The sequence below is a fragment of the Mauremys reevesii genome, linkage group 3 (genome assembly GCF_016161935.1).
Source record: "Mauremys reevesii isolate NIE-2019 linkage group 3, ASM1616193v1, whole genome shotgun sequence".
Lineage (NCBI taxonomy): Eukaryota > Metazoa > Chordata > Testudines > Geoemydidae > Mauremys > Mauremys reevesii.
In genome coordinates, this window is record NC_052625.1 from 160483387 (window position 1) to 160509826 (window position 26440).

General features: G+C 41.0%; 1 protein-coding gene across 3 annotated transcripts in view; it reads right to left on the minus strand.

Moving 5' to 3' along the window:
- Positions 1 to 26440, minus strand: part of LOC120401495 (isoaspartyl peptidase/L-asparaginase-like) — a 227252-nt gene that overhangs the window by 159444 nt on the left and 41368 nt on the right. For all 3 annotated transcript variants that reach the window (XM_039531576.1, XM_039531577.1, XM_039531575.1), the window contains exon 3: positions 6312 to 6454. In XM_039531576.1, coding sequence (XP_039387510.1) covers positions 6312 to 6454 — 143 coding nt within the window. The remainder of the gene's footprint in view (positions 1 to 6311; positions 6455 to 26440) is intronic.

Consider the following 26440-nt stretch of genomic DNA (forward strand, 5'->3'; position numbering starts at 1 on the left):
TAGTTTAACTCCAGAATGAACTGCTGTAATGGTTGATGATAAATAGTTTGAATGATCCAGGGCTGTTCTAGCAAAATTGTGATAGGGTTTCATATATATTAGGGTTTTAAGTCTCCCTTAGTGAGTGATGTTTTAACATCAAAAGAATAGATTCATAGATTCCAAGGCCAGAAGGCTCCACTGTGATCATTGTCTGACCTCCCATATAACACAGGCCATAGAAATTCCCCGAAATAATTCCTAGAGTTTAGAAACAGCAGCAGATTAGTTTACAGAAAGTTTCTATGGTTTTGATCCTGCAAGATTCCCTGCATAGGTGCAGGAGTCTGCCTAAGCAGAATCCTACTGAATTCAATAGGGCTTCCTATTGCATGTGGGTCTACCCACATGGGACACAGCTTGCAGGATCAAGGCCCTTATCTAATTTATTTAGTAAAATATGTCCAATTAACATGGTAAAGAAGATAAATATGTTCTCATGGGGGACAATAGAAAATCCTGTTCAAAAGTTACGGGTCATGATGTCTAGCAGCAATAGCCTGATGTTGAGCATTTGAGGAGCAGGGAGAAGGTGCCACCACAATTATTCAGCGAAGAAGAGATGCCAGCTGTGACAGTGGCTCTATCCTGCTTTTTATTTATTTGTTTTGGTCTCCCTGAAAGGCACTGGACTGTGCAGCACAGAGCTTCGCAGAGACAGAGACGAACCTGCACCTTAGTTTTTATAACCTGGTGTTCCTAAAATTAGGCCTGGAATGACCTCTGTACTGAAAAGTACATTAGGGTGTATCCTCAAGGAAACTCATGAATCATTGTGTATAAAGGCCTGAAGCCGATTCAGTTCTCCTGTTCAGATTACTCCTTTGACATTTTTGGGGAAGTTGGGCCACAACAGGGAAGGAAACACAGGTGAAAAGGAAGCTTCACCAGCAAACTACCACTTGGATAGGCAGAAAGTTATTCTGCACTTCTCCTAGGTACCATATATTTTGACAAAACTATGTTTGTTCAGCCAGAAAGGAGATTCAGCCATGGGATGTGCAGGAAAGGGTACTATGGTTATAAAGCCCTGAAGATTGTGATGGAAAAGTGAGTGTTTCCACAAATTCAGGAATCAAAACAGCCAGAAGGCAAGATGCTGAATCACATGAGCTTTCTTCTCATGGGTAGCATCTCACATCCTCACCACAGAGAAGGATGGTCCAAGTCATTTTGGTCATCAGCCTAACATGTTCTGAACCCACAGAATTGTGAGATTTAAACAGGATGGTGTGGGGGTGAGGCTGGGGCTATAAAGATCTGCTTTGAGATCGGGTCGCTCTTTTATAAATGTGTGGGGGCACTCTTTTAAACATATACTTACATTTATAAATAGTGTAATGATACACTGAAATGGGTTTCATTTGTCTTTTATGAATGCAAAGATATTCTTAAAAGCTGATTTTTTATCTACTTGACTATAATAGCTCCAAACTAAAGTTTCATACCATGTCCATCATCATTGTATCAGCACCTATAACACTGTAGCCCATATGTGATAAGCCAATAATCCACACTTTAAAAAAAAAGAATGGTTTATGGCTATTCTTCCCATTTTTAAGCCAATGGAGAGACTTCCCTGAATAAGGAGTACAAATTGCAAGCTCTGTTTATCTGTCATAAAGAGGCTGTGCTCTTGTTAGCCGTATATGGTAATTACTAAAATGGATGATTTTAAAGTCAGGTTTGAGTTACAGCAATGAAAAAACTGCAAGCCCCTGGTAGGAGTTACATTCAGGTAGAAAAATAACAAAAACTCAAATAATTTGGTCCTGTTTCTAATCATATACCCATAAAATATCAATGCCTGGTCCATTTTTTTATATTTTTCCTTTCATCTCTAATTTCCTCTTTATTGATAAACACAATATTTAGCTACCAACAATGTAGTACAATTTGTTATACATTATTATATATAACAATCCAAAACCAGCTCTCAGTTCTGCCAGCTGCCCGAGCATGGCTGGATCCCCCTGCTCCCACAAAGTTCCAGGGTGAAATTTTGTCAAAACTGTCATTGACTTCCATGGAGCCAAGACAAACATCCTCAGTGTTTCTGTGCAGAGCAACTTGAGTCCTTCCATAGCTGGTGCATCTTACTTATAAATCAAACTGCTTGGCTAGGAAAAATATTTCTATATTTTGAAAACTAATAAAAAATGTAAAAAATCAAAAAGGAGGGGTGAGAATGAGAAGCATTTCTATTCTTTTGATCATCTATCACTAAAGAGTCTGATGTGTTTTCTTCAAACTTTAATTTACAAAAATAAGCATTTTTCTTCTGATCTGTTCTATAGAAGATTATGACCAGAATGTATTTTTTTGTAGACTATAAAAACAGAAGTATTTAAAGAAATTGCTGGAAGCCCTTTAACTACAGAGATGCAAATTGTGCTGATGTAATTATAATTATGTTTTTTTCTGTAAGCTACTTTTATGGCAAGCTGAATTAAAAATAAAAATAAAATCTTTAAGGATCATTTTTTACTTGCACTTGAGCTATAACAATGTACTTTCAAAACTTAGAAATAGAACAGCCACCAGAACACTCATTTTATTTGAGCAGTGATACTAGTTCCATTTGGTTCTAGTAACAATCTTTCTCTGTTTACTGTACAATTTTTTTGTCTAAGTGTATGAACAATATTTTTTCTTAAAGACCATCTCTAACTATCTCATTTAAGAAGAAAGTTAAAGAAGATTGTCTATCAATTCATTTCATGTGAATGCTTATTATATCTGATGTGTGAACTATGACACTAGCTTATGAAGTCACTGAAAGCAGTAAACTGTTATTCGAAGTGCTTTCTTTGTACAGTAATACTGTACCAGTAACACTGAGTAATTAGTACAGTAATGAACAACTTTAATTATAATTATAAAAATTGTCTAGGGAAATATTTCTTGGAGGGTTGGGGTGAGGCTACAGCACATTATATTTTGAAGCAAGTTTTTGTTTAGGTGGATCCCTCTTACATCAGCCACCTAATTATTATGTATTTTTCTATAAATAAATTTTTATAAACACATTATATGAATCATTTCTCTTCCATTTTGCCATTTTTGTTTCTAAATGTTGACCTATTCCCCTCATAGAGTAATAAATATAATCTTCACATTATCTCATTCTTTGGATTTCTCAAAATCTACATGTATATATTTTCCAAGAACCCAATACAGTAATTTACATAAAAGATACAATACAGAATGTGAAATAAGAAAAGTATTAATTCCAACAACTCCATATACTATGGAATGAAACCTCTGAGAACATACAGGATTATTATCTTATGGTAGTAATGGATTCATTGAGTTCAGTATCAATTATATGTGAATGGCTTGAGTATACTAGGGCATATTTCTATGCAGCTGAGTATCATGGGTGAGACTGGCTGCTCAAAGTGTTCCAGGGTCAGCTCTTCATTTTGTGTTGGCCAGTTTCTGGAATACACAATTCCTGGAGTTCACTTTTTTCAGCTTCTTTATGTGCTCCTTGAATGTCAGCATTCAGTCTGTGAACCCAAGGTACACCTGATGTTCATAGCAATCAAGGATTACCGTCCCATGATATCTGAAGTTTTCACATGGCTTGATAGTATTTCAGGTGAATGGAACACACTTGTGTCTATCTAGGAATATCATTCTTCAAGAACCATGTGAGATAATATTTTCCAAATACATTCAGGGAACCACTTAGAGTACACGTAGCGTGTCCTCCAATCTTTCTGACTGGGTGGTGATGCAAAGGTGATCTGCATAAATGAATCTTCACACATCAGGCAATTCTGGTGGGTCATTTTTGTAGACATTAAACAGCAAGTGTGATAACACTGAACCTTGAGGCAATCCATTCTGTTGAGTATGCCATTGAGTTTTCTGAACATCCATCTCAGCAAAAGAAAATATTGATTCTCAAGCAGGGAGGAGATGACCTGGACCATTTTGCTTTTTCTCAGAATTCTTGTCAATTTCAGTAGAAGTGCACAATGGTTCATGGTGTCATAAGCAGCTGATAGATCAACAAAAACTGACCCTGTAATTTTGCAGGTTGAGAAACTATCTTTGATGTTTTGAGATGGGTTGCAACTTAGCCTTAGCATGAATGTGATGGGCTTAAATAGACTTGGTCATCAGTCAGCTGCTCTTCCACTATTGGCTCTATTCTACACATGATCATCCGTGCATATAGCTTGTAGGTTGAGAAAAGGATATTGGGTGATAACTCTTTCCAGAGCTAGGGTCTCTATGTGGTCTGATTAGTGCAATCACTTTGGCCTGTCTCCACAGCCCGGGGGTCTGTGTTGTCTCCATGCAAGAATTAAAGACAGCCAATTCTGCACTCTTGTGACAAAATGCAGTAATCATTCATTAGATACACCATTGAGTCCAGTTGCTTTTCCATATTTCAGAGTTTCCATGGCTATTATAAGTGTCTCAGTATTGAGTTGCTCATTGTGCACTTTGCTATCTGAGGAGTGGGCAACATTCCTGCTTAACTTGTTCTTTTCCTGTTTTACTTTGTGGCTGGCTTACCATTTATGGTGAGTTAGTGTGCAGCTTGTCTGTGAGAGACTGTGGCAATGAGTTTGGGGTTTTGTCCATCAGGGTTCAGCTTGCAAATGTTAGCCCAGGCTTTAGTTTATTATTACAACACAGGTTTGTTGTTGCAACCATCTCCCTGTAATGGTCACAGTGATCCTTTCCATTCTCTCATATAAGCATGTTCCTGAGTCCAATGGTTTCTTCATCAAACGGATCCAAGTCAAACAGTTTTGAATATTTTTTTAGATTGTTTCTGATCTGTTCTGAAAGCCCAGGTACAAATAATTTCCAGTGTCCCAGAGGGGTGTACTTGGGGCAGTTTTCCACAACAGGGAGACAAATTCTCCATAACACTCATGTGCCAGAGTAATATCACAATGGATTAATCCATTTCAGAGGTAAAGCCTTCCCAGTCAGCCTTTCTAAAGCTGAATAGCAGCAGATACTTTGTTTTCCTGGGCTGTACTATAGCCTCTAATGGCACTTGCATTGGTCTATGCTTTGACCTTGGAATTGCTGCCATGACCTCCTTTTTGAAGTTGCCTGTATTTTGATGAATAACAAAGGGTACGTTGGGATTGTACTCTTTGTTCCATCATATGCTTTGGAAGGTATATTTATCATTGAAATCACAGAGCAAGATCAAGTTGTTTGTTGCTGCCCACTTCTCAAATTCTTCCTTATTGTCATTGTTGGGGTATTCCAGATGGTGTTGTGACTACTGAAGTCCCCTATGACAAGGCATGGTTATTCTGACAGGAGAAAGTTGGCTGGCCATGCAAACTGTTCAGCTGATGGCTTGTAAACAGAAACTACTGAGATTTGATCGAGTTCCATTGTACCACAGTATTTTGCAGTAGTGGTTTTCACCTGTCTTTTGTCTAGTTCAAGTATTGTGCTGCCACAGACGTTGCTTTTTATGTTCACAGAAATATACATTTCAGGGATGTTTGGGGCTGTTGTCTCTCTCTCTGTTTCTTGCAAGCATGATATAAACTTTTATACCAGACAGAACATCAGCCTTCTCTGCAAAGAATCCTTCCACATTGAAACTGATGACTTTAGGTGCCCTTTATGATGACATCTATGTCTATTTCTACTGTGTTCTCAGTGCATATTGTCAGATTTGGTGTCTCCCACAGTTAGTTGCAATCAGAGAGTGACAGGGGTCATGATGCAGATAGATAGATAAATAAATAAATATTTCCTTAACTGTTGCACAACCTAGTCAACATCAGCTGGCTGATTTTTGTAGGTTTCACAGCAGGAGTGAGTCTGCAGGAGGAATTTGAAGGAAGACAAGCAGGGGCAGTATGGAAGAAAGCATTAGCTTACATAGGAAATATTAACAAACCAAAAAATAAAAATTGTCTATGCTTAAGGCCAAGTCTGATCCCATTGAGGTCAACAGAAAAACTTCCGTTGACCTCAGTGGGACCAAGATTTGGCCTTTAATCAGCATAAAATTCATTAAAAATTTAAATTATTAATGCTAAAATAATAATATAATTTTTAATTGAAACACCTTACATATTTCACTAATTTGTCATGGTGACAAATGCCTGACAACAGATGTGATTAGTTAGATTATTTGTTTAGCTTAACATTTTTCTCCCTGACTCTTTTACATTTTCTGGATCATTTTTAACAATTACACAATCTTATTTGTCCCCCTGTCAAGAAACATTACAACTAAAACTGCACAGATGAAGAAAATAAAAGTTCTCTACCTTTTCCAAGACTGAACAAGCAAATGTCACCGGATTAGAAATGTTCCTGATGCAGGAGACTGCGCCAGCAGCGAGAGTTTTACCATTCATGATGATTGCATCAAGTTCCACATAACCATCAGCATTCAGTACAGCACCATGACCTGCAGGAAACCATTCCATTTGTAAAAGGTCAAACATTCTTAGCCTTAAGCTTTTGAAATGAAGCAGAGAAAACAATTTCAGAGCTATTTACTACCCTGTTCTCGGACAGCTTTTGTCCTGGCTTCCTGTAAGAGATATTTGCTTTTATAGTCACAATCCTTTAAGTAAATATGATGCTTGTGGCTACAAAAAAAGGATTTGATTGTTTTCTTTGAGTCATAAAGCTTTTATCTTGTTTCTAAAATCATAAAGCCTGCTAGGCATTGCATTTTTCCAGTGGTGTTGACTGATGTCCCTTCTCAACATTTTAGGTAATCAGATAAGAGCATAGATGAACATAGAACAACTCTAGTGATGTAGGAAGATATTTATAATACATGAAATATGTTTACTACTGAGGTGAACACGACTATTTTAGAAACAAAGCAAAACTGATTACTATTGTCAAGTTTCAACACTTTGCATTTCTAATATGGTTCTAAGCTATCTGCTTTTGGGGCATTTGAAAGAGTACTTTCAGAGCCCCTTCAGAACATTGTTTAAACATAGAACTACACACATAATCATTATCAAACAGGCTATTATGGCTGCGAAGGAATTCTATCCAAACAGGAAAAAGAAAAATGCAAAATTGGTGTAAAGCAAAATGAACAGTAAAATGGTGCCTTACTAAAATTCCCACAAAGATATTATTAGTAAATGAAAAAAAGTACTGTATAGTGAGGGAGAGATTATTATTTTCAATTGGGCCATAACCTTTAACATGTGAGGTGATTTTGGTCAATTTAGGCAGCAGTGAGCATTTTTCCCATGTTGGAAAAACATGGCACAACTGTTAGTCTTTGGTTATGGCAAGCCTGGATTGGAATGTCAAGATTTTTTTTTATTATTATTAGAGAGAAAAGGTGAGTGAGTTAATATCTTTCAAGCTAACACAGAGCTCTTCTTAAGGTCTGGGAAACATACTCACTTTCCCAGTATGTCTGTGTCTCTCACCAGGGCTGGCTCCAGGGTTTTTGCCACCTCAAACGGCAGGAAAAAAAAAAGCCGCGGTTGCGATCGGCAGCAGCTCCACTGCGCCACTTTCTTCTTCGGCAGCGATTGAGCGGCAGGTCCTTCCCTCCAAGAGGGACCAAGGGACCCACCACCGAATTGCTGCCGAAGAGCCCAACGTGCTGCCCCTTCCCCTTGGCCGCCCCAAGAACCTGCTTGCTCAGCTGGTGCCTGGAGCCGGTCCTGTCTCTCACCAACATAGGTTGGTCTAACAAAAGATATTACTTCACCCACCTTATCTCTCTAATCTCATGGGACTGACATGGCTACACCACCACTGCATACACAATTTTTCTTTTTGTCAGAACTGAGGAGTACTGGCAGGATATGCTGGCAAAGCTTCCGTGGAAGATATACACAATATGCCATATGGCTACACTATCAGTCACTTGCATAAGCACTCAGATTCACCACCAAAATTATTACAAATCTGAAACAACTTCTAGACTATCCAGCAACACTTTTCTTTCAAACATTCCCACTAATGTTTCTCATTGCTCTCCTTTGAAAGCATCCCTAAAGCACCATCAGGTTTATGACTCTATAAATCTGTGAAAAGGCTTACAGTGAAATAACGGTCATCTGCTTCTAAATTAAAATAGTATCATAACACTAGGGGCTGGTATCTATAAACTTGTAACTCCTATAAGTAAAACATTAAATGGAGAAACAAATCCTTCCCAGACTTGATGTATATGACTTAGCTGGGCAGTTAAGCAAAGGACTTCAATGTAACAACAAGGGAAAAATAAAATCTAAAAGTTAAGGAAGAAGTACAAATGAAGCTGTTTATTTGTGTTATTGATATTCTATGTTCATGATAGCCAAGCACTTTACAGACATTAAAATCAACATCTGTCTAGCAATTAGCACAAACATACTCACCTGTCTTATTGATGGAATACCCTTGGGCTAAGGGCACAAATTAAGAAAAAGCCAGCGTGAACAAATCTTGACTTGTACCCTTAAAAATAATAATTTCCAAACTTGGATTTGGGCAGAATGCATGAGGGAGGAAATTCCAGTGCTCAAGTTGTTCCAATGAGAGTGCATTAATCCCTGAGCCACGGGGCCAAACCCTACGGACAGAGAGCATGAACTTCAGGATGGTATGCAACTTCCACAGTAGGAAGAAGTAAACTTTGAAATCCTAATTCAGAAAACCACGCTCAGGCTAAGAAGTGTTTCAAGAAACCAAATGGCACCACTCTTTGTGGGTGAAAATTGGGGAAGGAGCTTAAAATAGCCAGGTCCACAATACTCTATAAACTTCTGAATGCTAACCCATCTTGAATAGAGCTGGTCAAGAATTTTCCAGCAGAACAGTTTTGTGTTGGGAAATGCTGATTTGCTGAATCAAAACTTTCTATCAATTAGATTCTGTAGAAAAACTTTTGATGGAAACCCATCAGGAAGGCTAGCCAGTTTATTGCCAGCCCTCCCAGCTGCCCCGCTCCTTGCCTGGCAGGCCTCTGGACCACCCCAGACTACCTGGGAAGTTCGCTTGCAGGCTGGACAGCTCCCCAGCTGTCTGCCTGCAAGTGGGTGGGTTGCCCAGCCCAGTCAGTGGTGGCTACCTACCTGGCCAGTTGCCTAAATGGCCAGAATTCCTGGGTTGTCCTGCTTCCTTAGTAATACTTACTCAGCTAACCAGCTCCCTGGGCTTCCTGGCTTCCCAGGCAGCAGGATCCCTGGGCTGCCCACTTAACAGGCAGGCAAGTTGCCAGATGGTGAGTTGACCAGGTAGCCAAGGAGCTGGCTGATGAAACTGACTTTTTAAAACATGACATTCGAAATGCAAATTTTTTCACAGGATGAAAACTCTGGTCCCCACCCACTTCTAATGATGTGCTGATTGTTGCCTTGTGTCCCAAACTATGGTCTACATACAGCAGCCAGGATTCACAATGGTCTCCAAAAGCCATGTCAGAGTTGTGACTATTCCAGGTATTCTCACCTCTTCCACATTTTTTTTTACCGTCTTCACTTTGGTAATTTATTTTTATTGTTCAATAATGATCACATGGAATGGAAGAAACAGGGGACAGGGTTGTGGTCTCCAGTCAATTCAAGCCACTTTGGAAATGTTTACACTACACTGTAAACATAGGTCTGTGGGACCAGGGCTTGTGGACTCATGTTTCCAAGCCCACACCTGAGTATCATGCTGCATTGCAAATCTGGATTTACAGTTGCTGGATCCAGGTCTCACAGCCGTGCCAAAGCATTCATACTGCACTACACTCACTTTCTGACTCAGATCTGCAGCTAGATTTGTGTCCACACTGCAAAATTATAAGACTTGCATTCAAGTCACAGAGGGACTTGGGGCTCTGACCTACCCGCCAAGCAGATCCTAAGACCAAGGTCCTGCATGAGTGATGATTGAAATCATAGTCATGTGTGTGTGGCTAGAAGGGGGATTTGAGATCAAACCTGAGTAAGAGCCTGGGCTTAGCGTGCAGTGTAGACATACCCTTTGAGCCACAGAGCCAGTGCTCTGCCTGAAGGTTACCAGCAATGAATTCTCCCCGCATAGATGAACTCTCCACTGGTATAAAGCTTGTGGAGGTAGAACAGCTGCCTCTTGTATCAGCCCTTCAGTTGCTGTAACTATTGCTAAGGCTATGCGGTGCAGGTTTGTAGAGATACACTCTTCCCCCTCCCAAGGTCTGAGCAGAGCTCTGCACTTAGGATGAATTCAGTCTCATGGGAAGCTAGGGAACAGAGTTGGTGGAGAACCACAAAGAGAAGGAGATGAACAAGAGTTGAAAGGTTGCTAGAAAAAGGAATTCAGTGACTTCATTTTGTTTTCATTTGTGGGATTTTTTTAAACCTTTTCCTTGTCCCTCCAATGGTGACTGGGAATGCAATTTTCTTCTGATTACCCAGAATATCTAGAAATTTTTATGGTTGCAAATGGAAACTTTTACAGTGGGGACCAAATTATTGCATTAAAAGGTGCAAGAGGTTTGGAAGAAATGTAGTAACAGGTTTTGCAGTTTACTGATAGAAAAGGAATTTAGCAAATTGATTGTACAGAGACTGATGTTGCACAGCATGCGCTTTAGATGTGTGTGTATTTTTATCATGTTTGCGGATGTCTCAAGAGTAGTAAGATTCCCCACTAGTTTTGTTCATCTCCAGAGTTCCCTCTTTGTATGATCTTGGAAAAAATTATGTTCTTGTATATCTAAAAACCTCTTCTAAACCAACTTCTTTGATTGCTTCCTCCCTTTCCAACATACTGAAATTGTTCTTCTATGCATAGTTAATTACCTTTTTGGCTTTTCTAACTAGGACTCCTTCTTATCATCCATCCTGACCTTGGTGGGACCTTACTTTTAAAACTGTTAAGCATGACATTCCCAGTCTGGCATTGTTTGTTGAACTTCTCAGGCATTTAGCAGTTCTGGTTTCATTTCTACCTCTCCAACTACTGTTGGTTCTTGCTTTTGGTGGTGGTGGTGATTGTTATTAAATACTCCTCTTTCATGTGACATTTCCACAATAGTGCCTTCAAGTGCTTATTCTTTGGCCAATTCTTCTTTTCTACCTCTATGATTGCCTGTAACCACATTAACTTTAAATTCAGCCTTGAGTGTAAGTTCAATGCTGATGATGCTCAAATCTCCATTTCCTTCAATGTTTTGGTCTTTTCATCACTTTCTGACTGCCTTGTTTTCTTTCTGTACAGCTCTTCACCATCTGATGTAGTCCTCCAAACAAGATGCGTGCGGACGAGATTAGGCGTAAGGAAACAGAAAGTCAGACCAAAATGCAGTCTCATGCTTTCTCCATCTCTTTAAGACTGTTTGACCATACCTCAGCTTGTGAGACAGATCTTGCATCCTGATTTCTCAGAATGGGGTTGTAAATTATATTAAATATTAGTTTTCTTTCTAACAAGCTTTCCAAAACCAGAAAAATCTTAATTTTTTAGTAATGGAGCTTTTATTTCATATTTTCTATGGTGTATTATTTGTTAAATGCTATTCATGCTGATTGCATGAAATCTAAGGATGTAGCCTTTCATACTTTCTCCTTTAGATATCACTCATTGCACATTTGTGTGTGTGGAGGGGAACAATGCTGATAATTTCAGAAGAACCCAAATCATTAACCATCAAGATGTATGTGCCTAACAGACAATAAAATGGCATGATTGCTCTACTTTGTGTTTCTCCTCTTCCCCCAATCTTATCTGCTAAGACATTGTAGCGTTACCTCAGTTCAGCATGGTATGTTCTTTTGGCCTGTGGCTATGTCTTTACTTGTCTGGCAGGAATCTAGAAGATTTCTGGCCACTTGAAAAAGACAAAAAAACCTTTGACAAGGACCCTCATCAAAGGCTCTTATGCAAAGTAAGCTGCCATGGGATAAGAGGGAAGGTGCTCTCATGGATCGGTAACTGGTTAATAGATAGGAAACAAAGGGTAAGTATAAATGGTCAGTTTTCAGAATGGAGAGGTAAATAGCGGTGTCCCCCAAGGGTCTGTACTAGGACAAGTGCTGTTCAACATATTCATAAGTGATCTAGAAAAAGGGATAAACAGTGAGGTGGCAAAATTTGCAGATGATACAAAATTACCAAAGATAGTTAAAACACAGGCAGACTGCGAAGAGCTACAAAAGGATCTCTCAAAACTGGGTGACTGGGCAACAAAATGGCAGATGAATGTTAATGTTGATAAATGCAAAGTAATGCACATTGGAAAGCATAATCCCAATTATATATATAAAATGATGGGGTCTAGATTAGCTATTACCACTCAAGAAAGATCTTGGAGTCATTGTGGATAGTTTTCTGAAAACATCCACTCAATGTGCAGTGGCAGCCAAAAAAGTGAACAGAATGCTGGGAATAATTAAGAAAGGGATAGATAATAGGACAGAAAATATCATGTTGCCTCTATATAATTCCATGGTGTGCCCACATCTTGAATACTGTGTGCAGATGTGGTCGCCCCATCTCAAAAAAGACACTGGAATTGGAAAAGTTCAGAAAAGGGCAACAAAAATGATTAGGGGTATGGAACAGCTTCTGTAAGAAGAGAGATTAATAAGACTGGGACTTTTCAGCTTGGAAAAGAGACGGATAAGGGGAGATATGATTAAGGTCTATAAAATCATGACTAGTGTAGAGAAAGTAGATAAGGAAACGTTGTTCACTACTTCTCATAACACAAGACTAGGGGTCACCAAACGAAATTAATAGACAACAGCTTTAAAACAAATAAAAGGAAGTATTTCTTCACACAACGCACAATCAACCTGTGGACCTCCTTGCCAGAGGATGTTGTGAAGGCCAAGACCATAACAGGGTTCAAAAAAGAACTAGATAAATTCATGGAGGATAGGTCCATCAATGGCTATTAGCCAGGATGGGCAGGAATGGTGTCCCTAGCCTCTGTTTGCCAGAAGCTGGGAGTGGATGACAGGGGACGGATCACTTGATGATCACCTGTTCTGTTCATTCCCTCCTGGGCACCTGGTACTGGCCACTGTTGGAAGACAGAATACCGGGATAGATGGACCTTTGATCTGACCCAGTAGGGCCATTCTTATGTAAATAATAATAGTCATCTGGGAAGACAGTAGATCATTTGAACCACAGTTCCCAGAACATAAGAAAACTATTTTATTTCAAGACAAGCTGGTGAGGCTGGACCATAGAAGAGCAATTTTCAGTGCCTGCAACCAGATGGCCAGTGCTATAGACACTATATTTAGACTTGCTGGCCAGCTATCTGTGGTTGTCTCTGTGTCCCCACTCCTGAATTTCAATTAATTAAAAAACAAAGTGTCATATCTTTTCTCTATGGTATTTAGAAACGGGAATATAAAATTCCATTTCCCAATATCTTCTTTAACTTCCTGTCTTTTCCAGAACAAGAAACAAAATCTTCCTCCAAAGGCCAAATTCAGAAATGGTATGAGCAGTACAGCTAAACTCAGGTCAACAGGTTTGCACCCACTTATACAAGGTCTGAATATGGTCTCCAGTCACTAAGATTTTCCTTTGAGTCACACTCCAGTTTTCTGAGTTCACCTGTTTATTTTCCAGATTGGTCTGCATATTCCTCAAATATCACACTTCTTTCTGTTTTCCCTTCTCGTCTCTTCACAGTTGGTGGTATGTTCTTCTTTCATGCTGCTCTATCATCTGGAACAGCCTCTCTGTGCTTAATTAACTCCCTGACTTTTTCAAAATCCTATTTCAAGACTTGTCTCTTCTCTCTGGCCTATGACACTTGACCTTTATAATAAAAATCAAACTTACTCCCTGAGCCTCTGAGTTTCCTTGTGTTCAATCATTCTCCTTAAAACTTACCCGCTGTGTTCCTGTTTATTCTTACATTCTACATCTGGAGATTTTGCTCTGTTATATATTGTGACCATGTGTAATATACATTATTTTTCTTGCATTAGTAGACTGCATTCAGATATGAAGCTAACATTTTGTGTGGATATTGCTATGCAAAGACAAAGTTCATGTTATGACATATCATGTATCAAATTTGCAATTGTTATTTTATTCTGAAAATGCAAAACTGATTCCATATTTCCATTTAAAAATGTTTTCTTTTATATTATTTTATAAAGCAAATGAACAGCAACAAATTCTGAACAAAAATACTACATTTTTCACGATGATCCATGAAATGGAAATATTCTGCAGGATTTTCAAATATTTGTTTTCAATTACGAGACCCAGCTAAACTGCTTAATTGTGTATACAGTGTGGTACTTGTTTAGAGAAATTGAGTTCAGTTGGTCTTTTTGCCATGGTATTTTGAAGCTTTATGCATGTTGTGTGAAATCCCTCTTTGTGAAGAACTATGCATTTGCAAAACATAAATACGAGATATTCTTGTTGGATCTCATATATATATATATCCTCTGTAAAGATAACTTTTCACCTATCACCATTTCAATGCTGCCTCACCACGTACTCATGCAACAACAAAAGAGAGAAATTAAAATATATTTTATCAAACACTTTTAATAACTATTATTGCATGACTGCTCCCATGATCACTATGTCCATATTACTTGTTACAATGGATTTACCTTGTATATTTTCCGATTAATGTAGTACAAGTTGAATAAACAAGCTAAAATCTAAAATTCATTGGAAACTGACACAAATCTCTCAGTATTATCTAAACCCCATTTATGTAAACAGAACACAAATAATCCAAATTTTTTATCCAGGCCCATTCACAACAAAACATTGGATTAAAATTGGAAAGAAAAGCTATGGAATTGAAGGTCACGAAATCCAAATCCAGATTTCAGTGATGTTTTGAGGTGAGTTTTTAGTTCATGTTCATGTCAGGATTAAGTTCCTTTAATATCACAAGGTAAAATTTAAAGATGGGGTTCATAAGTGGGTTAGATTGCTAAATCTGATTAATTTGTATTATCAGCGATGAATGACCAATTTGTAGCCATATACAGTAATTATTAACATATCATTTTGACTACCAACTTTATAATATATGGTAAATCTGGATTACTCATTTTTTTTCAATTTTCTATACCTTCTTTAATATTTTTAAAGTGATAGGCTTCATAGTTTAAACTGAATAATGGAACCACAATAGGCACTGCATTAAAGGATTCATCACAAAACAACTTCCATCATTTACATGTAACACTTTACAAAATCACTGGAAACTACCAAAAATGCTTTATGTCAAGAAGCATGATCAAACTCTTTTTCCTTCCTGTCAGGTTGTTCTTAAAGTTCCTACAAATCAAGCTTACTACTCTGCTTCACTGCTCAGTGTGGCTTCAGATTAATCTGCAGAGTGTCAATAAATCATAAACTCTTTTATTCATGCTCAAAGTGCATTCAATCAATTTTACCCACTGCTGAGCTTCTGGTATTATCAAACGTCTGATCTATCTTTGTGCATTTACTAAATAATTTAGGAAGATGATATTGACTGATTAGACATTAGTTTGAAGTTCACAGAATCTATAGTGACATTAAAATATTTCTAGTTGACAAAAAAACTCTCCAATTGTTGTTAGAATTATAGGATTCAGACTTCATTTGCTTTTCTATAGTATACAAGTTTCCTTTTTAACCAAAACATTTCCTTCCATGGAAAACCACTTTGTTAACAGCATGTCTTCGGTTAAAGCTAGCCTCTAGTCCATATCCCATTCTCCTATGGAAATTTATTATATGAAACAGTCCTTGATCCTCTGGTTAAAAAGAGGCAGACATTGATTCTCTGGGGTTTATTATTCTGTTACAGACAGGATGCTTGTTACAATGTAGATCACCAGGTTACCCATGGCTAGCTGGTACAGGAAGTCAGAGATACACATACAGAGAGATACAAAAGCAGTTGATGAGCTAGACCTATCTATACCTACTGAAGATTCTATTCTATTCTAGAGAGGTTCTTCTACAACCCTTATCACTGTAATATCTGAGCGCCTTCCAGTCGTCCATTAAGCAATGTGACTATCATCTGTCACATGGTTTGATCTCTCTCTCTCATCCTCTTGTCAGGGAGGATAATTGTTTTCAGTGTAGTGTTTTGTATAGGTGGAAGGAGAGGTTTGTGATGGTCCTTAGTTCTTGTGGGAGTTCATTCAATATTTTCAGACTGGTCCCTGAGAAAACTCTGTTTACTGCATAGATAAGCATAAACCTTGTAGTAGAGAGTCCCGTTGTGCCCGAGAAGCAGAACCGTCAACCATGCTTCCTGATCCTGGAGTTTTTGGCAATCTTTTAGATAGCCTGGACCAGGCTATTGAACGCTTCAAAGATAAGGACTAGGGCCTTGAACTTGAGTCCTTATTCTATGGAAGCCAGTATAGAGAACAGAGGATAGGTCTGATGTGCTTGCAGTAGCTTGTGTTGGTTAGGAGAACAATTACAGAATGTTGCAGTGTGAGTTTCCTAAAGGCTGATGGCTCCACGCCAGGGTATATAGCATTGCTGTATTCCAGACAGGAGATGAGAAAAGCGTACATAACTGAGGTCTGGTCATCATCTGTTAAGACGGAACAGAGAGCTTTCCAGCAAGCCAAAGGTAGTATGCATTACTCATGGAAGCTGCTGTGTGATAGCTTAGTGTCATTGAGGAATCCAGGAGCACTCCTTTACTATGGACTGAGCTGATTGCAGGTGTTTACATGTAGATGTCTATCTGGTTCAATATCTGAGGCCATATAGACCATCCAGGTTACCAAATCTCTGAGCACTCAAACAATCCTTGGGAATTCCTTAATTTTTTTCATGATTTGTGAAGAGCTCCCGCACTGCTGTATGCGAGCCACCCAGCTCCAGACTTCCTTACTAATTCAGCCATTCCCATTAATAGGAAATTCTTGAAGTTAATATGAAGGAAACTCATTGGCTATCTGGTCATCAAGACAGTCCTGACATTCCGCTAAGACCAAGTGTGACAGGGTGGCCTCGCCATAAGGGCAGTAGTGCCCAGTGCTCAGCCCACCCCACCGCCTCACATGGCCCTTTACAGATTTTGAAAGACCCAATAAAGACTATATAAGGACCTGTGGAGGATAGAGATAGAGAAGAAGCAGTCCCATGAATAAGCAGAGATTGGGAGAAAGATAGGTACTGTTTCTTTAAAAGCCAGGGACCAGGTCCTGCCCACTCTGTCAGGCTCAAGGCTCCTCACTTCTCCAACCATTCAGGGTTGAAAAATTTGGAGAAAGGGGTCAGCATAAAGGCTACCTCCTCCTTTGCAGGGAGGGCAGACACTGACAAGAGAAGGATGGCCCACTGAACTCTCCATATTGAAAGGCTAATAAGAAAGAGTGTTCAGCTGAAGAGAGCTGGCAAAAGCTTTGCAGCTGACTATTCCAGTGCAAGAAGTCTGAGACTCAAACACCAGCTCCAGGAAGAGGGCTGTGTGGGAATGCCTGCCTGAGGAAAGGAAGATCAAACTATCCAAAGTCAAGAGGCCTGAGACACAAACCCAGATGTTTGTCCTTCCTTTTTATAGTTTCAGTCCCTCTCTTGAAAAAAATATTTCCAGATTGGCACCAGGAGACAGAGCCTAGGTGGAAGGATGTTCCCTGCTGCTTTTTCTCATCTATTTGAGCTTTCTCTGTTTCCCTTCCTGCTTGATGACTCTGTTTACTGCTTACATGCAAATTAAAGAGGACACACATTCCTTTGTTTAAGATAGACCTGTTTTCCAACCTCAGTTTGAGCAGGGCTGTGGGGTTTGGAACATGTGTTAACATCATACATGGAAATCGTATAACTTTATATACCATGTTGCTACACACATTTTGCCAGGATGATACTGACCATCGATTTTCAAATTATATCTGACAAAACATGCCTTGTACAAAATTATTACAATAGTGGATAGGATGTGAACACAGGAGTAAATTCTGTCCCAGGGCACTAAAGTGAAAAAACCCTGCAATGCTTCATCTGAACACATGGAGGCGCTCTGGAGGTGAGAGGCTCATCTATAACAAGCAGTAGGTATTTTTGATCTTGGACAAGTGTGGATATAGTCACGGTTTCCATTCTTTCCTAGGTCTGCTGCATCAGAAGGAAAAAGTTATTTGGACTAGTTGATTCTCTCTTGAAGATTACTCAGGTCTGGTCTACACTACAAACTTAGGGGTCATGTTAGGAAGCCACATTAAGTCAATGTAATAATGTATGTGTCTACACTACTGAGTCCCATCCACAGACCTAAGTTGCCTGTAAAGCACTTGATTCGACATCTATGGGTTGACATGGGGATAGTTTAGACGCTGCATTGTATAATTAGAATGAATTGGCCTCCAGGAGGTGTCTCACAATGTTCCGCTGTGACTGCTCTGGAGAGCACTTTCAGCTCCACTGCACTTCAGCCAGGTACACAGGAATCAGCCACTCCCCTGTTAAAGCCCCGGGGAACTTCTGAATTTTCATTTCCTGTTTGATCAGCATGGAGAGCTCACCAGCACAGCTGAACACGGAGACTTGAGGCCGCAAACACACTACGGCATGGAGTACACAGGAGGTGGGGGATCTTATTGCTGTGTGGGGAGAAGAGTCTGTGCAGGCAGAGCTCCGATCCAGCAGAAGAAATGCTGACATCTATGCCAAGATCACAAAAGCCATGGGGGAGAAGGGCTACATCAGGGACATGCAGCAGCGCCATGTGAAAATAAAGGAGCTTCAGCAAGCATACCAGAAGACAAGTGAGATGAACAGTTGTTCTGGTTCTGCCCCACAGACTTGCCATTTTTAGGAGGAGCTGCATGCGATTCTCAGCGGTGACCCCCCACTACCCCAAAAGGCAGGTGGATTCCTCCCAGGAGTCCCAGGCCACCTCAGTCAACAACAAGGAGGACATTGTTGACAAGGAAGAGGAGGAGTGGGGGAAATGGGAGGCAGGCAAGTGGAGGATCCAGTCTCCCTGACAGCCAAGAACTGTTTTAACCCTGGAGCCCATCCCTTCACAGGACCAGGTGACAGCCGAGAGTAATGCTGGGGAAGGTGCCTCTCGAAACTACACATTTCCAATCAAGCTGTAGGGGTTACAGGCTATTATTCTTTATGTTTAATCTGAATAAAAAAGTATGTGTACTAGGTATCAGTGGCCACAGCAGCTATACAGAGAATGCTCCCCCAAAAAGCCTGTTTATGTGGACAGGGATGGCCCGGGAATCCTCCATGGAGATCTCTAGGAAGCTTTCATGGGTGTACTCTGCAATCCTTCGCAGAAGGTTTCTGGGAAGTGCTGCATTATTTCTTCCACCATGGTAGGACACTTTCCTGCACCACTCCAGTATTAACTCTGCTAGCATCATTGCATCATATTGCAGCATAAGGACCAGGTCTCTACGCAGATGCTTGCAGCATCTGCTCCCTTACTACCTCTGTGACCTCAGGAGACTAGGGTCACCTAGGGAAAACGGGGAAGTTTTCAATGCAAGTCCTTGCACAGAAAAATACAAGTAATCCCTCCCCCCTTTGGTGAAATCTGGGTCACACTTCATGCTTTCCCTAAAGTGCCATTGCTGTGGTTGGAAAAGATCACTGTGTATTGCAAGCCACATTGAAAACCGGGGGGGGGGGGGGAGAAGCTTCCTGTTTGTCCCCCCCCCACCCGCAACCCAGTGCCGCCTTTGTGAAAAAACAAACCATTTGGGAGTCTTTACACTGGTGCCTGTCCTCAAGCACCATCCAGGTTGCTAGGGGAAAGAGGGCATTTCTCAAGTGCCCAACTGTGCTCCCAATGATGTCTTCACAAAAGTATCAGCACAAGACCTGTCGCCCACGCTTCATGGCCATACTCACCGTGGTTGGAGCAGTAAACCTACTCTTGCAACAGCTAGCAATTGCAATTTCATTGTGAATTCCAGTGAAGTGTATTAAGAAGTATTTTTATTTTATAAAAATAATCAACCTTGCACCAGAAACAATGTATGCACTGTCAATGGTTCTCTTTGTGCTTTGTTTTCCTTGCAGCTGAAACCTTGTCCGTAGGCGCATCCTCCACACCGGGACAGAGACCTTCCCAGATTAGAAGTTGGAAAAAGAAGACTCAGGAGGACATGTTCAATGAGTTAATGCACACCTCCAAGACTGAAAAGATGGAGCTCAGAGCATGGAGGATTTCACTGTCCAAGGACATGGACAGAGATGACAGAAGAGCATGTCGGGAACAAAAGCATGCCACACAGGATGAGATGCTGAAGATTATGAAGGAGCAATCAGATATGTTGAGGCATCTGGTTGAGCTTCAAGAAAGGCAGCTGGAGGTTAGATTCCCTCTGCAGCCTATGCTGAACTTCCTGCCATCATCATCCGATTCTTAATCCTCCACTCCGAATGTCCTATGAGGTGGGGTTGGGGAGGGAGAGTTCAATATCCCTTGCACTCTATGCCAGGGGAGGGTTCAGGGAACCAAAGGCGCCCAGTCCCAGACCGTTGATTGTTACTGCAGTGAATCTGTAAGCAAGCTTTCCTTGTTTCTCCCCTCATAGTGTTATCAGCCCTGCTCCCCCAGGTTATTTTATTTTTCTTTGCTGTCTGTGTGTTTGTGTGCATAATACTACTTAACAGATTGCAGAGAAAAGGCTCTTTATTCATTCCACGCATGGTGATTGGTGGGGGTGGAGTTTACAGGGGAGAAAATGCCATGGAAGGGTCAGTTTGGTAAGGAACAACACAGATTACTGTCGCATTACTCTGGCTCATTGCCAAAACTCGTTTTCAAAGCTTAGAGACACAGAACCCCTCAATGTGCTCTTCTTATTGCCTGGTATCGGGCTGCTCACAATTGGCTGCCAGGTGATCTGCCTTAATCCCCCACCCCGATGGAAACTTTTCTCCCTTTGTTTCACAGATATTATTGAGCACACAGCAGGCAGAAACAACAATGGGGATATTGCTTTCACTGAGGTCTAGCAAGCAAACAGCATCGTCAGTCCTTTAAACACCCCAAGACATGTTCCACCAGCATTCTGCACTTGCTCAGCCTATGGTTGAACTGGTCCTTACTGCTGTCCAGGCTGCCGGTGTATGGCTTCATGAGCCATGGAAGCAAGGGATAGGCTGCATCTCCCAGGATCACGATTGGCATTTCAACATCAGTGGTTATTTTGCAGTCTGGAAAGAAGGTCGCTGTTTGCAACTTTCTAAACAGACTTGTGCTCCTAAGATGTGCGCGTCATGAACCTTTCCTGACCATTCCACTCTGATGTTGGTGAAATGGCCCCTGTGATCCACCAGCGCTTGCAACAAGTGGTGCATAGGTTTTGTGCTGAGAAGTACACCTTTTGGTTTATGTACTCTTTTGCAAGGTGATCTGGTGCCAAGATAGGGATATGCCTTCCGTCTATCACCCCACCACAGTTAGGGAACCCCATTGTGGCAAAACTATCCATTATGTCCTGCACGTTGCCCAGAGTCATTTCCTTTCTTAGTATAAGTCTGTTGAGGGCCCTGCAAACTTGGATCACAACAGATCCCATGGTAGATTTACCCACTCCAAATTGATTCCTCACTGATTGGTAGCAGGCTGGCACTGCAAGCTTCTACAGAGCTATCGCCACTCGCTTCTTCACTGTCAAAGCAGCTCTCATTTTAGTATTGCTGCACTTCAGGGCTGGGGAAAGCTCTGCACACAGTTCCTGGAAGCCACTGCTTGTCATCCCATAGCTGCATAACGATCCAGTCCCACTAGTCAGTGCTTGTTTCCCAGGATCAGAAATGGTGCTCAACCGTGTTCAGCTGAGGCTTTACTGTTGCTAACAATCGCTAATTGTTTTGCTTTATGGCTTGCAGCAGGGCTGCTTGCATGACATCGCACTGTTCCGTGTGGCAGCTCCTGTCTCAGCTGTGGAAATACTGCAGAATAAGATGCAAGGTGTTTGTAATGCTCACAACAAGAGTGTACAGCTGAGTGAGGTCCACGCTTATCATGCTATGGTGTCCGTGGCTAACCCAGGCTTTTGAGAAAAGGGATGAAAAAGCCTTGGTTTGTTTGCCATTGATTTCAGGGATGGTGGGAGGTAAGTGCATCATGGGACGCTAACATCATTTTCCCATAACCACCTGCACCAATGTTTTAATCCCATAAAGCACTGAAAGCCCTCCCCACAGCTACAGTGCTCCATTCATTCATGCAAGCACTGCTAGTGAGAATGCACTCCGCCAACACAATGAGCGTGGTGTGGACGCGCAAGATTGACTTGCTTAGATCAGAGGCTTGATGTCGACGTATATAAAGTTGACTTAACTTTGTAGTAAAGACATGGCCTAAGTCACTGTTAGACTAACTGCTGAATACTATGATTTGCTGTATCTTCAAAGAGGCTGTATCTGCATTGTCTTGTATGAGGGAATGAATGTCCACTTCTAAAAATGGCCGTTTCACTGACAATAATGGGAAATAGCATCTTGGATGGCATTCTGTAGTAGGGTAGACCAAAGCATCAGCAAACATTTAGAGCTTTCCTTGAACCTGTATGCACCCCGTACCAAGTTTGCTTTTCTCCCTCTGCTGCAGTTCTCTCTTCCATTAAGTACCATGAACATTTCTAACCTAACACAGTGTATGATTGCTTCCTCGTGACCTTTCTAATCCTGGCTTGCTGCTGCTGCTGGGCATACTTATTGGTTTTAGACATCATCATGGTTTTTCTAGTGTCATGTCGCTGTCCAACACCATTTGCTCTGGCCAGAGTTCTACTATGAATGTGCTGCAGATTAGCTTCTTCATCATTACACCATAACTACATAGTTCTGCTAGCTGATACCATTCCTTCATTCCTGGGGTTGATAATGAATTTGGGGGTAAGGTAACAGAGACAGGCCAGGCCTTCTCCAACTATACCCAGCACTTGGCATCATTAACATATCCCCGCTCTGGGATAATGGCTTTTTTCTGATGACAGCTTACAAAGGTAGTCCTGTAGCTCAAGTGATAGAAGTCTGTGCTGAAAACTCAGGGTTGAAACCCCAATGATGAACCCCTATGATGATGCATCATAGAATGTTGCAGTTGTGCACATTAGACTTTGTTTTTATGTTTTTCCTTTTTTAAAAAGGAAAAAAAGGAAATTACATCCCATAAGCTACATTTAGGTTGCAAAGTCAAGCACTCAAAAGAAAGGAAATGTCAAATTTCCTGTGCAACTTTAATTCTGCCCCTTTGGGCATATGCATTATGATACCACCTTTAATTACATGTTCACATACTAGTTTTCAATAGAAACTCTGCCTCGTTCAGTGCACAGGCTGAATAAGGGCAGTTCACTGTTGTGAGCAGAAGCCAGTCTGGGTGGTACCAAGGACATAGGTGAAAGAGGACAAGTCATAGCATTAGAAAGACATTGTATTGACTCACACATTTATCACTTAGAGAGAATGACCTTATCACGCATTAAGTTGCGGGGGTCATTGTCTGGCTTGTTGGAAAAGATTTGTGCCCCTTTAATGGCTAGAGAGCCTGGGAGTGACTTTCTTCTGTGGCAGCTGGAGAACAGGTCAGCAAGGGGACACTGATATATTCCCACCCCGCAGGTAACTGGAAGAGAGGGGGGACTATATAGGTCCATGCCAGTGGAGGAAAATCCCTCTTTTACCTGAACCAGGCAGAGAAGCACCCACTCTGCCACTCATGGAAGTGGAGAAATACTGGATTTTGCCAGGATCTGCTGTGGGCACTGCGCACCAGTCACTTCTTACTTGAGGGGCTGGGAAGGAATTTTTCCATCACTGCCAGATTTGCCAAGGCAAAGTGTGTGTGTGGGGGGGTTCACTTTACCTATAGCAGATTTTTTTGGGGGGTGGGGTGCTAAATTGGGCAAACATGAAATGGAAGTTAGGCTATGATGTTACAATTCATTATGTAAATGTGGGGTAGATGTCCAGTGCAGGCACTCCATAGGGAGGGGGTAGAGTGACCAGATAATATGGATTGGTAAAGGATTTAAAGGAGGTATTCTTTGAAGGAGCAGAAATGGCAGAGGGAAGGTTTCAGGGCTCCTATGACTGGTATGGCAGGGAGCCACCCCCCCAAAAAAACCCTTATTTGAGGGCTGGGGGTGAGGACCCAGCAGCAGGGTGGCTGGGGACCAGGATAGGTAAGGGGGAGGGATGACAGAAGCCCCCATGGGTATAGAGTGAGATGATTATGGGATTATCTGTACAGGCCTTGACTTTCCAAAGTGCCAGGGGGTGCTCGACCCCTGGCTCTGTTCCAGGCCCCACCCCCCACTCCACCCCTCCCCGAAGGTCCCACCCCTACCATGCCTCTTCCCGCCCATGTCCGGACTCTTCCTGCCCAGTTCCGCCCCCTCCCCTGAGCACAATGCATCCTTGCTCCTCTCCTCTCCTCCCCCCAGCCTTCTGCATGCTGCAAAACAGCTAATCACAGAGGGTAGGAGGCATGGGGAGGGAGGGGGAAGTGCTGATCCATAGGGCCCGCTGGAGGGTGGGAGGCACTGAGAGTTTTGGGGGGAGCTGATGGGGGGACTGTCAGTGGGTGCTCAGCACCCACCATTTTTTCCCCATGGGTGCTCCAGCCTTGGAGCACCATGGAGTCAGTGCATATGATTACCTGCACTGTATGCTTTTATCTGTGGGGTACTCCCAGACATTTAAGAATAAAGCTGTGGCCTAATTAAACCACATCCAGTGTCTCCTATCCTCCTTCCAGCATAGCCAAAGAGGAGTTGGTAGACAGGGTAAAAGAGAGAAAATAGGAGTGAAATGATTTATTCAAAATAGGAAAATATTAATGTATTGGAATACAGAGGGGAAAAAGTCAAAGGACAGAGATTTGATGATAACAGACAAAGGATGAGGAAAGAGCAAAGGCAGTTAGCAGGCATCAGAAGGAGGTTGTTCACACAAAAATGTTGGTGTCTGTCTTCTCAACAAAAATTTAATAGCAGAATACTGTAATGAGGTTTTATATTTCTAAGGCTTCATTGCTATTTCAAGACAAACTACAGAATATTATATATGGAGATATGCTGATCTCATAGAACTGGATGGGACCCTGAAAGGTCATTGAGTCCAGCCTCCTGCCTTCACTAGCAGGACCAAGTACTGATTTTGCCCCAGATCCCTAAGTGGCCCCCTCAAGCATTGAGCTCACAACCCTGGGTTTAATAGGCCAATGCTTAAACCACTGAGCTATCCCTCCCCCCTTTTATTAGTGTAATATGAAATATTATAAATAATGTAAATTAACTAGTTTTTGAGGCAATTAAAAGTTTGGTTGACAATAGTAATCGTGTTGATATAATATACTTAGACTTCTTTAAGGCATTTGATGTGGTATTGCTTAAAACTTGTATTAAACTAGAAAGATATAAAATTAACATGGCATGTATTCAATGGATTAAAAATTAAAAATTGACTAACTGATAGTCTCAAATATAATTATAAATGGGGAATCATCATTGAATGAGTGTGTTGCTAGTCAGGTCCCCCAGGGATCAGTTCTTGACCCTATGCTATTTATCATTTTCATCAATGTAAGAAAATATAAAATCCATCATTGAAAGTTTGCAGATAATACAAAAATTGGGGAGGTGGTAAATAATGAAGAGGACAAGTCAATGATACAGAGCTATCTGGATTGCTTGATAAATTGGGCACGAGCATACAATATCATATGCATTTTATTATGGCTAAATGTAAATTAATGTCCCTAGGAACAAGCTACTTCCAGGATGGGGGAAACTATCCTGGGAAGCAGTGACTCTGAAAAAGATGTTGGGTCATAGTGGATAAGCAGCTGAACATGAGCTCCCAGTTGATGTTGTGGCCCAAAGAGCTAATACAATCTTTGACTGCATTCTCAAGTAGGAGTAAAGAAGTCATTTTACCTCTGTATTTGACACTGCTGAGACCACGGCTGGAATACCACGTCTGGATCTAGGGTCCACAATGCAACAAGGATGTAGAAAAATTGGACAAGTTCCAGAGAAGAGCCATGAGAATGATTAAAGGATTAGAAAACCTTCTTTACAGTGATAGACTCAAAAAGCTAAATAGATTGAGCTTAATTAAGAGAAGGTTAAGGGGTGACTTGATTACAGTATAAGTATATAAGTAACATGGGGAACAAATATTTAATAATGGGCTCTTCAATCTAGTAGAGAAATGTATAACATAGTCCAATGGCTGGAAGTTGAAGCTAGACAATCCAGACTGGAAGTAACGGATAAATTGTTAAACAGTGGAATCACTGGAACAACTTACCAAGTATCATGGTAATCATGATGGTAATCATCTCCATCACTGGCAATTTTTAAATCAAGATCAGATGTTTTTCTAAAAGCTATGCTCTAGGAATCATCTTGGGGAAGTTTTATGGCCTGTGTTATATAGGAGATCAGGTTCTTTGATCACAATGGTCCCTTCAGACCTTGGGGTATATGAATACACTTCAAACAAATGAACA